We start from the raw sequence: 13,328 nt of genomic DNA on the forward strand, positions 1-13,328 counted from the left end.
ACATGTGCCCTACTCATTTGGGAAAAGTGAAAAGCCTCTTCTTTTAACAATTCCATTCAAATAAACCTTGTGAGTTTAGAACAGTCCCCTCAGTTCATTTTTCATCTAGAATTTCTCCCTCCCTCCTCCCCCCTTTTCTCTTTTTTCTTTTCCCTAATTTGACCTTTAGATTTTGGGCATGAATATTTCAACTTTTTCTGTGGGTCTTTTCTAAAATTGGATTGCTATCCTGGGCTGGAGGGGCTGATGTTCTTGACCTGTGTTTTAGGGAGTTTTGAAGGGGGTGCTTCCTTCCCATTTCATCCAGGTGGTAGATGTGAGGTCCAAGGAACTGGATATTTCAGTATCTTGGCCTTAAGTTCTCTATATTGCCTACTTTAAAATTTATATGGTGGAACCTAATGGCTCCAATCATTACCCTCTGTGAAGCTACACCTTTGGTCCTGTGACTTTGCAGTTACTCTCACTTACTATGGTAGAATCTATTTCTCATTCTTAGTCTTGTCCTATTTCTTTTAACCAACAGAATTTGACTGAAGTAAGGATGTGTCTGTTCTTAGCAATCCCATATCTCTGCTATTACATGAGAGCACACTCAGGAGAGGGCTGCTCATGGCTGAGGAAAATCAGCTAAGTTTCCTCAGTCATCCTAGGCTGCCCATCCCATACCACTCAATAGCCAGGAAACCCTGGACATGGGGGCAAGCCAGCCACCAGGGCATAACCTTGAGGTGATCCAAACTCATCCCAAATGTGTCAATAAACCCAGCTGAGACCACAAGAGTCCTTCCTGAGCTAGGTGGAGCACATATCCCATGAGCTAAATCAATGCTTACTACTGAGGTTTCACAGCTGCCAGGCAACACTATTGTGATAGAGAACTGAAACTGTAGGTATTGAATATACTGTAATTATGATTTTTGTCTCCTGGACTCCAGAGCAGGTTTCTTCAAAAACACAAGCTGACAGTAGATGTCAATGAAGATTGGGACCTTACCTATAGGTGTAAGCAGTTGTGTTAGTGGTGAGTGTATTTTCATTAAGCTCTCAACTAATGAAATTGGAAAGGCCTCTGGAAAAGTTGGTCTATTTCATTAGAAACAGTGTGTGTGTATGTGTGTATGTGTGTATCCAAGAGCAAACTACGTGCTTTAAAATATATATGTGATTTCAGTGATGTATATCAAGCTAAGGCTTAGTGTAAACACAAAACTTTAAAAATTTGTTCTTCCATTTCTCAAAATATTTACATACTATTATATTTTGAATTAGTATACATTAATAATACATGGGGGTTTCCTTGTGGTAATTCCATACCTATGTACAGTATACTTTAAACAAGTTCACTGCCTCCATTCTGTTCCCATTCTTATTTCTCACTTCCATTTTTAACTATCTACTCAGTAATTTGCTGGAAAACAATTGTTTAAAATGTTAGTTCACCAGACTGTATCAGCTTTCTTTTTAAACAAACTATATTTGGGGGGATTTTTCTGTTTCATACAGGAGTTTTAATTTTTGAATTAAGTAACATGATTTTTGACACTACTTTCCATTGGATCACTTCAAAAATTGATCAAATCTGCTGCCAGAATGGTTAAATTCCAGTGCACAGATGAAAAATACAAGAATTTAGCACCTCAAGCTAAAAGTGGATTCAAGAGAGTAGTCAACTAAATACCAACAATATCTCATTATAAAAGTAAAGACTTAACAGACTTTATGCATATAGTCTTGACATTCAACATTTTTCCTAATCAATAAACTTTCAATCTATATAGGAAACAGAATTATATAATTTTATATACAAGAAAGAGAATAAGAAAGAGATAATGAGAGCAAAAGATGACTGGATTAGTATGTAGGAGAGAAATTTCCAGAAAATAGGTAGATTTGAGGATATGCTCTTTCTCTAGTTTATTTTCATCCGTGTACATTCAAGGACAGAGTCCATTGGTCACAGCTGAAAAATATCAAAGTCATTTTGTGTTAAAATTACTTTTATTCAGGATGAAAAATACAACATGTAACCAGATTAGATGACAGTCTATGATTAGTTCTTTACCACATATTTCAAAAGAACAATATACTTATTTCCCATTGTTGTTAGTGTAATATATGCCTTTATTATTACTTAGAGGGTTACAATGTAGTGTTTTATGTAGCTTTATTGAAACAGCAGAAAGAGAATAGTTTGCATACAAATACAGGCAAATAACAATTAATACATGACTTTTCAAAGTAAGAACGAGGAAGACAACAAAGCTACAACTTGGAGTTCTGAGTTTAGGGAATTTTGTTTCCTTAAATAGGTACTTTTCTTGGGTATGGTATGGCCTGATGAAAACTCTAGGCTTTGCAAACTTCAGTGGCATAAAGCTATTTCCAACACGACAGAGGAAGATGGGTCTGAGGTAGAGAGGTGGTCATGGCTTTCTTCTTATATAAAACAATTTTCTTCTCAAAATATCTATGCTGCAAATAGACTCCCTTGCCCCCCAACCCACCCAACCTATCCTAAAAGAATAGCAATTTCTAACTTTAAGCCTCCTTCTGTCCAGATCCAAATGAAAGAGAGCCCACAGTTAAAATATCCTGATGTTTTAATATGTTTGAATCAAAACATATTATTTTCACTTTTATTTTTGGTTTCTCTACATTTGGTAATTAAATAACATGTTTACAATGAATCAATTAAATGTTAAGTAACAAATGGAACTAAACACCTAATTGAATGCACTCAGGGGTTGAGGTACAATCATCAAAGCACTAATTTCATTCTTCTGAAGAAGCAGCCATATAGGCTTTTGATAAACATCTTTCCTAGATGTGTTGACCAAGTGAAGGTAATAAGACATCTGTCCACTTACCCAAAAGGTAAAATGAGACATGCACTAAATCAGAGTCTGCTTTTAGAAAGAAAACAACTGGGAGTTTTAATAATTATAAGGGACTTAAAAATCCAAAAACAACCATAAAATTCTCTTCAAAGGGAATGAAAGACGATGATGTGTTCTGGTATGACAACAGGTCTGATGTGCATTTAATAATGAAAATCAAAGCCTGAGGACTAGGATTGTACCTAGTTTTGTTTGGTACAAAAATTGTACCAAGTTTTGTTTCTGTGTCAAAATGAAAATATGCATAAATGGACCACCTTTGGAAAATGATCTTTGAGATTATTAGAATTCAGTCTTCTCTATCATATAGATAGGGATAAGAAATAAATAAAGAGATCAAGATCTACTTATAGAGAGAAAGGAAAAAAAAGGAAAACAATCCCAACAGACATGCCATTTAGGCCCACAGGATTTTTATTGTGGTTATCCAAGTGGTCACTAACAAAATAAGTATATAATGTCAAATAAAGTTAAACAGAATACTCAGGGCTGTCACTTAATCCATATATATATATATATAATATTTGATTCAAATATATGAACTTATTCATTTGGGCAAATCATGAACACAAGTACACGGAATCTGCTTGGTCATATGGTTGATGACTTATAAATAACCAAAATGCAATGGTAAAAGAGGTAAAGAAATAAATGAGATTATTATACAAGATTAATATGAACAGCAGAAGGAATGTAAAAATGTAAAGTGGTCTTCTAATTCATATGCAATTTTTGTCACCATTATTAAAAAGACATTATCATATTAGAAAGCCCCCACCCACTTTCCCAAAGCTGTATACATTATACAAATCAGTGACAAATGTATAACCATTTCCAAATACCTCTCTGTTCATTAATTTACAGTTGCATAGAAAGGGAAGAAGAAAACAATAATATATGGTTATTATAAAAACAAAATATCCTTTTCTCTTTGGATAGTCAGTGTTTTACTCCCTCAGTAGAACACACAGTCAATACTCAACAACATGTGTCAAGGAGCCATGGAGTTTCAGATTAAATGGAACTTGGAATTAGCATTTGCACAGAAGGGCAACACTGTGAGACAGGAAATGTTGGTTGGCTAGATGAACACTTCACATTGCCTGTGGGAAGGGAAAATAGATCTGTCAAAACATTTCCATAAAGCATCACAGGTAGCAGACTGTCAACTCTTCAAGGAAATAGAAGTGTATCTTTCAGAACTAGTGAAACCTTGTTTTGCTGTCTTCAGAGGGAACTAATACCCTCTGAACTGTTACTTTTGTTCCCTGGGATAAGATTCTTCCCTATCATGTGGAAGTCACCATTTTATTACCACAGCCAACATAGAAGAAAGTCTTGACTTTTTTTTTCTTTCTTTCTCGGGCTAGAAACCAAGTTAAAATTGAGAGGACTTTCCCTCTTTCTGTGGAAAGTACCAATGGTGAGTGTGTAAGGCAGGTACAATCACCTTGTCCCTACCTGGGGGACCATGAGAGGTCTCCTGTAAAGGAACACCTGACAATTCCAACCTCTCAGTGTCAAGCTGGGGTCAAGAAAGGGGGAAGAGAAGACAGGAATCCTAATCCAAGGTTTTGCAGAGGTTTCTATTAAATTTAAATGTTCCAGGCAAGAGGCTCTAGATCCAATCAATCTTCCCAAGGGAAGGTCAAGCAGAGGTCTTTTAAAAGCATTTTGAATTTAGAAATACTTATTTTTAAATCACTCTGAAATAAAATCATCCAAATGGGGCCATGCCTCATAAATCCTGAGGGGCCTTTCAGGACTTCAGCAAAGACACCCCTGTCCTTGTCCTTGCCCTTTATTTATGAAGGACATTGGCATGAAGTTCTGGAACTACAGATTCTAAAGCAGTCTATGGAAAAGCTACCCAGGGCTCTGCTCCTTCCAGCTTTACCGAAAGCAGAAAGTACATCACTCTTGTCTACAAGCCTATGCTCCACTAAACCTGTGTCTATATTTTGAACATTTCATTGCCATGTTGGCATGAGTAAAAATTCAGCGAACATTGATGGTGTGTTCCAGATTCCTGGTTTTCCTTTCCCCCCTCACATTCTGTTCCATATGGAGATCTACACACCCCCTAGTGTGTCCCCATGTTCCATCCTCACTATGCCTTCTCTTGTGCCTTTTAGACCCTGTGGTCCATCACAGATAAAAACCACATCCAACTCTTCCTGGAATGCTTCCTGCCCTGCTTTCTCTAATCAACATGTGCCTGTCCCTGAAGACAGCTTCTCCCATAACCCATTCAAGTTGCATGTGACTTTTTCCCACAATCCTCTTCTAGGCATCTTGGAAACTCAGGTTAGCTTTTTTTCTCTTCTCTCTAAAAATACTAATTTGCATGTCACACCATCAGACTAAACAGCCCATTATGCAGTCATGCGCCAACCATCTAAGTCACGTTCTCTCACTTACAGAAAAACAAATGTCTCAATGTCATTCACCTTAAAGTTATTTTAAGTCTTAGTTATTTCATCCCCCACAGAGATGACTCTGACTCTGCCAACATTCTGATCTCTCAGTTCTTTGAGTTTCTCTCTTAGTGATCCTGTCCTCTACCCTTCTCAATCATTTGTCTAAAATATACATGATTACCAGCACTTACAGCTCCTCCTACATTTCAATTTCAATCATTCAACCTCTGACAACCACTTCTAACTTATCAGCCTGCTTCTGATAGGGTAGAACCACATCCATCTTTGATACTGCAATTGAGAGGTACTTGCCTCTTTTCTTTTTTTGCCTCCTATACCAGATGTGTCCTCACTTCTCTCACCATTGAGCTTAAGGTCCCAATTCAATCACCATAATCACTTTTTTGCCTCTTCTCTTGACTTGCACTTAAGTGGGAAACCATAACTTCAAGTTTTTTTTAATTATTAAATGCAAAACTCAGTCAACTCTGATTGGTGCTTGTGCTTATGAACTTGAATGTGGCCAGAGGTCTATACACAAGGCTGACCTCCTGTTAAATTCATCACTGGCACATTAAGTGATACACTTTAATGGGGAATGTGTGCCTCTGTTCTCCAAGCACATCCTGCAGTCTCTCCTTACACCTCTGCCATCTTCTGCCTTACCTCATTGCCTTCTAAAGTCTTGGCTTCCAATTCACTAAAACAGCAGAAGCAATCAGAAGACACCTAGCTCTCCCCATTGCATCACTAGTCTACTTCACAATCCCTTGTTTTCTAGCTAAGATTTCAGATCCTCTTGCCAAAAAGGCAATCAAAACGGTCACCATTTCAAAAAGACTAATCAACACATTCATGGAAGAAAATGTTCTCCAAAGAAAATGTGGACCTGAAGCACATTAATACTAAGAGTTCCTAATAAGGAAAATACTGGAAGGCTTAAGGCTATAACTACTAACAGATCTCAACAAATTTTTTAAATGAAAAATTGAAATTTTCCCCTCCAAATAACAATCTTTGTATCACCACTGTGGTATCAGACAGTTTTTTAAAGTCAGTATCTGTGACAGCTACCATAAAAAGACAATGGGAGATAAGCGATTGACCAGATCTACCCAATGTGACTTTATATAGTGCATAACATGACATTAGGACAAAGAGGATCAAATACAGGTATTTTTGCTATCCAGAAGAATCTGGTTTGGGAGTACAACTCCCCTCCTAAATCACTCCTCTCCAGATTGAAAAACTGTTACACAGAATCAACTAACATTTAAATGACAAGCAAGTTGACTTATTTACACGGAAAATGAAGTAAGACTAAAATCAATGGTTGCTAATCTGCTTACTGTAAATTGGGATCATCAACAATTGAGCCAACCAAGCTGTTAACTCTTACCTGTGGCCTGCTGGGGACATTTGCTGAAAAAGAAAACAGAAGAAATCAATTGAAGGCCCTGTTGTTGCTGTGTTGCTTTCTGCTTTTATGCATGCAAAATGCGAATGTATCACTCAGGGTGGGATAATAGATGCTAACATGAAAAACATGAGGCTAGTAAATAGATGCTAACATGAAAAACATGAGGACCAGGCTCCCCCAACCCCTGGCTAAATACCTTCACAGAGGATAGTTTTCACCTAGTCAGTTTCTTATATCCCATGTGATTTAAAGTATAAAAATCCCACCAAAAATATGTAAAGCATATGCTAGATCTTTCAAATAAACATGCACTAAAGCATTCAGTGAATACTTGGCTTTGCAAAAAAATCTCAAAACTTCCTATTTAAATTGTGCCATGTATTTGGTTTATGTATCAGAACCAGTAAATTCTATATACTTTGCTGAATAATTCAAAGTCTGATCAAGGGTTCTTGGGAACACAAAGTCTTTAGTTTGTGCCACCCTTGCCAAGAAGTTGTGGGAAGGTGGTGGCTGTATGCTTGGGCCAGCTTACTCCTTGCAGCCTGTGGACACGGGTAGTAATACTGCCTCAGAAGGGCCCAATAAAGAGCACCGGAGACATTAATTAGCCTTCATCCAGGTTGTTCAGTCTGATCTGCTGGGCTTTGTGAAGGCAACCACGACTAAATTCCTTCTTCAAAGTCTCTGCTTTTCCATCCCCCTCTCTCTGCACAATCATACTCAACACAGAGAGAGAAAGGAGAAGCTGTACTCCCCAGTCATGGCAACATCTATCCTTGGTCAAATAAGACCTGTCCCTAATCATCTAGCATATTGACCACCTTCCATCACCCATTTTTCTATGCTCAGGGTTGGGGGAAAGACGCCCACCCAGGGTGCCAACGGCTCTGTGAGGAGGTTGAAAAAAAAAAGAAGAAGAAGAAAGCAGAAGAGCCATCTCTATGAAGTCTAGCAGGAAAGTGTGAGTCCTAGTATTTGGGGAAGGAATCAGACTACAGCAAGCCTAGTCCTACCAGATGTGTAACTTATATCAGAGAAAAAAGAGTGAACTTCCACTAGTATGTGAGCTACAACCCAGGGATAGCTGACTTGAATTATTATTAAGTACATGTTATGTTTACACACCCTTAAAGATTAGTTTTACTTCTCTTGTAAGTAATAAATATAACAAATATTAGACAGAAGTCTAATCTACTTTGCTTCAAATCAATACTTTTAACCCTATAACTTTTCATCAAACAAAAGGCTATGGGTACTCCCCTGGATGAATCTTACAAACGTATTTTAAAAGGAAATTGGAAAATCATTGCATTTTAGTAGATTTTGAATTTTTGGTGAACGTCATTTGAGTTTAACAAACATGGACAATTCGCTGTGGAAATATGCTGGTGGGTTAATGATGAATTTAAAAGTACTTGTTGGTCTGTCAGCAACAATTACTCAGCTTCTTACCAGTATCCTGTACATTTGTAGGACATAACTGATAACAAGTGACAAAATATATTATACTAAAAAAGAAACAGTTACAGAAGTCAGTGGAAATTTTAGTACATATACTGGTTAATTGGCAACACAATTAAATTCCCTTCATTAACTCTTTGCCAGGAAGAGATGGCAATGCCTGCCTCTCTTCTCTGAAAGTCAACATCATTTTAAAAAGATTTTAAAAGGCCATAATTCAAGGATACTATGAGGATCAACTGGGAGATTAATTCAAGATGCAAGAATTCTAAAGTGTTAGATGCAACACTATGTGGATACAGTTTTTAAAAATGTCATGCTGAAGTAAGTAATTCATGCAATTAGAATTTATGGATACAGAGTTTCATTTTTATTCCAGGACTGCCAGAAGTGGAAATTAATTTGTGGCCATGCTAATTTTTAATCCACAAAGGATCAAAAGTCAAGATTAACATGCAGATCAATTCATTGTATGTTGGTGACAAGTGATTTAAAAGTTCTCATTAGTTACAGAGGCTCAAGAGACTGGTGTGGCATTCGGAGGATGCCAACTGGTTTGTTTAGATAAATTCTCCAAAGGTGATTACTAAGTGTTGGGAATTGTGAAGTCTTATTAGAATATTTGCTAGCTGAGCAACTTACAAGAAGCACTAAAGCAAATGAATCCTACAGAACCTTCTGGTACTACCTGGGAAAACTTCAACAACTAAACCTTTCCAGTTAGAAACATAATTATTCACTCATTTATTCTTCAATTCAGAATATGTATTTGGCATCAAGTCTATGCCATGAGCTGACTGCTTCTGTATTACTTTGTAAAAGATTTAATAACTGTAAGCAGAATTGTAAATAACTCTTAATTTTGAAAATCAGTCATTTAAAGTCTATTTTTTTATGGAAAGCTGTCTCTTTCTTGGAGAGTTTTATATTATCAAAGGAGAATATGAATATAAATCCCCAAAAGAGTAAACTAAACTCAAACTAATGGCATAATCTTCAGTCATCAAAAAAACAAAAACACTACATTTCACAGGATTCCAAACTACCGCATTCATCATTTCCTACATGAGAAGGACTTGGAGTCTTCAAAATAACACATGATTAGTAATGCTCATTTGCAGAAAACAAGTATCACAAACATTTGTAGATGTGCAAATGTAAGGAAAACATGGAGCCAGCTTCCCATTAAGGAACCTCAGGTCTCCATCAGTTACCTCTAAACACTGAGGTGACCCAGGTAAAGAGGCCCCAATACAAGGAAGAGGTTTAGCCTCTGTGGTGAGGGTTCCACTAATAAAGACTTTTATGGAGCCAGTGTACATAAATAGCTAATAACAGTTCTAGACAAAAGGAATTTTATATTTTCATTTAAAGGGGGGGGTCATCACCATCTCTAGCAATAAAGGAAATGCAAATTAAAACCACGCTAAGATTCCACCTCACCCCTGTTAGAATAGCCATCATCAGCAACACCACCAACAACAGGTGTTGGCGAGGATGCGGGGAAAAAGGAACCCTCTTACACTGTTGGTGGGAATGTAGACTAGTACAACCACTCTGGAAAAAAATTTGGAGGCTACTTAAAAAGCTGGACATCGATCTACCATTTGATCCAGCAATACCACTCTTGGGGATATACCCAAAAGACTGTTACTCCAGAGGCACCTGCACATCCATGTTTATTGCGGCACTATTCACAATAGCCAAGTTATGGAAACAGCCAAGATGCCCCAGCACTGACGAATGGATTAAGAAAATGTGGTATCTATACACAATGGAATTTTATGCAGCCATGAAGAAGAACGAAATGTTATCATTCACTGGTAAATGTATGGAATTGGAGAACATCATTCTGAGTGAGATTAGCCTGGCTCAAAAAACCAAAAATCGTATGTTCTCCCTCATATGTGGACATTAGATCAAGGGCAAACACAACAAGGGGATTGGACTATGAGCACATGATAAAAGCGAGAGCACACAAGGGAGGGGTGAGGATAGGTAAGACACCTAAAAAACTAGCTAGCATTTGTTGCCCGTAACGCAGAGAAACTAAAGCAGATACCTCAAGGCAACTGAGGCCAATAGGAAAAGGGGACCAGGTACTAGAGAAAAGGTTAGATCAAAAAGAATTAACCTAGAAGGTAACACCCACGCACAGGAAATCAATGTGAGTCAATGCCCTGTATAGCTATCCTTATCTCAACCAGCAAAAACTCTTTTTCCTTCCTATTATTGCTTATACTCTCTCTACAACAAGATTAGAAATAAGGGCAAAATAGTTTCTGCTGGGTATTGGGGGGGGGAAAGGGGGGGGAGAGGGAGGGGGCGGAGTGGGTGGTAAGGGAGGGGGTGGGGGCAGTGGGGAGAAATGAACCAATCCTTGTATGCACATATGAATAATAAAAGAAAAATGAAAAAAAAAAATAAAGGGGGGGGTCAGAACATTAAATGAACATATTTACTGAAGATTCATTTTTGCCCCATCATAATTCATTTTAATTGTATTCTGTTTTAAACAAGGCATAGATCAATCTTTTAAAAAATATACATATCAGAATATACCCTGATAAAAATTTAAGAGTACATGGTTTAGAAAATGAAATTTGTAAAAAAAAAAAATCATGTAGTCTAAAAGTCTTAATATGGAAAGTATACATTTTATATTCATTGCAAAGTTCACTGCCCGCTGATTTTTAAATTGAAATTGTCCACAATAACATTTAAATAAGAATTTCTAAACAGAATTTGATTTGTAGAATTCACTCTTTTTTATTATGAATGTATTTAGGTGTACATACAACTAAAAAGTAATCTCCTTAGGAAATTTAATTTGAAACTCTGACTTATAAAATGCAATTCAATCTTGAATTATATTAATATAACATTTTTTGTCTACTTTGGTGTCCACACAGCCTAGAAAATAAGCAACAATGTACTAGCATGTAGACATTGACCAACTCCCTTCAGTTTTTATGAAGCTGTAGAGTCAAAAGTGTGTAAGTGTGTACATGCGTTTGCACACACACAAACATACACATACTTTTTCTGGAGCAAATGTGGGAACTAACACACAGTAAATGTGATTCTACAAATTTCTGAGATGGAGAATAATAAAATTACAAGTAAAAACCTGAGAAACAACACACAAATATAAATACATATATTTATGTGTGTATGGAAACCATAATACACTCCTCAGGCTAATACTCCTGAAAATTCAGAGAAGAATGTATTTTAAATATATGTTTGCATATCCTGTTAATGATGGCATTTTTTTAAAAGACAACTGAGTAGTGTAAAATGAAGGAATTTAAAAAAAGACAATTGGTATGTCTTATTCATTTATAATGTGGTATCTTTTTCCTCATTTAGGAAAAAGGGATTTTTGAAGGAGATGACAGAAAAGGATTTATGTAAAATCTTAGTGACTGCCTAGTTTTACAATCAGTTTGAGAGGACATCACCCTAAAATGATAAAAGTACAATGTTCATATTCTTTAAAGGGTAGTTAAAATATAACTGCCATTAAGTGATGTGTGTGTGTGTGTACTGCTGCTGCCTGAATCCACAGAGCCACAGGTCTCTTAGGTGAGAGCTCAGCAGAAATCAAGAAATTGCAAGGTGGCAAGATGCCAAATACAAACCATTTGGAAAAAAGAAATCAATAAATTAGAATCATTATATAATTTCCCCTGGGATTTGGATTATTTTTATTTGGTGATTTTTCTGGCTCTTGGTTGTTCATATGGAAAATCTAGAGTCATAATCTGTGATGCCTTAAATTATTTGGCTTTTACACAATAATTGTTTTATTCTATGAAGAAAGAAATCAGCCAAAAGAGGAAAATCTGAAGATAATTTCTTTCTGAACCAGAATCTGATAACAGCTGACAATATCTAAAGAAAAGAGAGGGAATCACTGGAGAAAAGCAATTTCCATGCTTTTTTTTTATCATGCCACTAAAAGCTCTTTTTTGAAAGAATACAAGGTTCTTACAAGAGTTTGCATTGAAGAGGATAATTGTTGTTAAAATCAGGTTTCTTTTATTTGCCTCCATTTCATCACACAGAGACATATTGAAAACTGTTAAGAGTGGACTGCCATGTCAGCTGCCACAGGACCAGGTTGAGCTTGGTTTTCTTTGTCAATATATACAGAGTCTGCCTTGTTTTCAAATAACACTCAATCCTGTTTCTGGCTTGGTTTTTGTTATCTTACTAACAAGACGAAGGGCTACAAGAGGGAGAGATAGAAAGGGCAGGAGAGTGCATGGTGTGGTGTTATGGTCGTTCTACTCACGGCAGCAAGATGGAAATGTATTGTTGATCTGCTCCATGACCTCCGTGAGGTCCGTGCTGGTGTCATGAGGTGGGGCCAGCAGGTCCTCTGTCCCTGTGACAGCACAGAAAACGAACAACAGACCTTAATGTCCAGCTTTTTATCAAAAAACCTTCTTTCAGGGGAAAATACTACAACCAGCCTCAAAATAATCGATGGGACATGAGTTGTCATTGGAAAGGGCAATTTCAGAGGAAATAGCAAAAGCCTTGCTGTAACATAGCACACCCCCAGCCCTGGCAATCTATTTTTATATAGTCAAAAGTCTATCAGATGTTGTACAGAAGGAATCCACACAACAAGGGGAAATATAAGGTTGAAACATAAGTAACACAGTCATTGCATTTCAAAGTCTTGCTTGGAAATCTATTTTGGATTTCAAGTATTTTTCTACAAAAGGAAAATATTCTACCAATCTTCTTAATTCTTTTTGGAGCTTTGAGAATAGACTAGCTTATCCTGCCACAAAAGTAAAAGTATGTTGTAAGATACTTTTTCACCCTGCTGTGTTTTTTTTTCCCTATAATCGTCACAATAATTATCTAAGAAAATATTAAACTGACATTAATATTTTAATTTTTCTTCTGATTAGGGTACCAAAGGATATTCTGCCAATAAATTAATTTGGTTATAGTATGGTCTTCAGTAGAATTTTATTGATAATAAAAATGTCTTTCCTAAGTTCTAAAGAGTCCTCCCTAACAGGGGTGACAGCTCCCTACTGTGACCAGTGATGGCTGGGTACCTCTGCTTCAGAAGGAAGTTGGGGCAAGGCCCACAGGCAC

General features: G+C 36.8%; 1 protein-coding gene across 8 annotated transcripts in view; it reads right to left on the reverse strand.

Moving 5' to 3' along the window:
* Positions 1 to 1,982: 1,982 nt before the first annotated feature.
* The window catches only part of Utrn (utrophin), a 521,188-nt gene continuing 509,842 nt past the window's right edge, over positions 1,983 to 13,328 (reverse strand). For all 8 annotated transcript variants that reach the window (XM_074072723.1, XM_074072717.1, XM_074072708.1 and 5 more), the window contains 3 exons: positions 12,505 to 12,597; positions 6,720 to 6,742; positions 1,983 to 4,003 (listed from right to left, as the gene is read on the reverse strand). In XM_074072723.1, coding sequence (XP_073928824.1) covers positions 3,995 to 4,003; positions 6,720 to 6,742; positions 12,505 to 12,597 — 125 coding nt within the window. In that variant the 3' untranslated portion in view covers positions 1,983 to 3,994. The remainder of the gene's footprint in view (positions 4,004 to 6,719; positions 6,743 to 12,504; positions 12,598 to 13,328) is intronic.

The sequence above is a fragment of the Castor canadensis genome, chromosome 1, assembly GCF_047511655.1.
Source record: "Castor canadensis chromosome 1, mCasCan1.hap1v2, whole genome shotgun sequence".
Taxonomy (NCBI): Eukaryota; Metazoa; Chordata; class Mammalia; order Rodentia; family Castoridae; genus Castor; species Castor canadensis.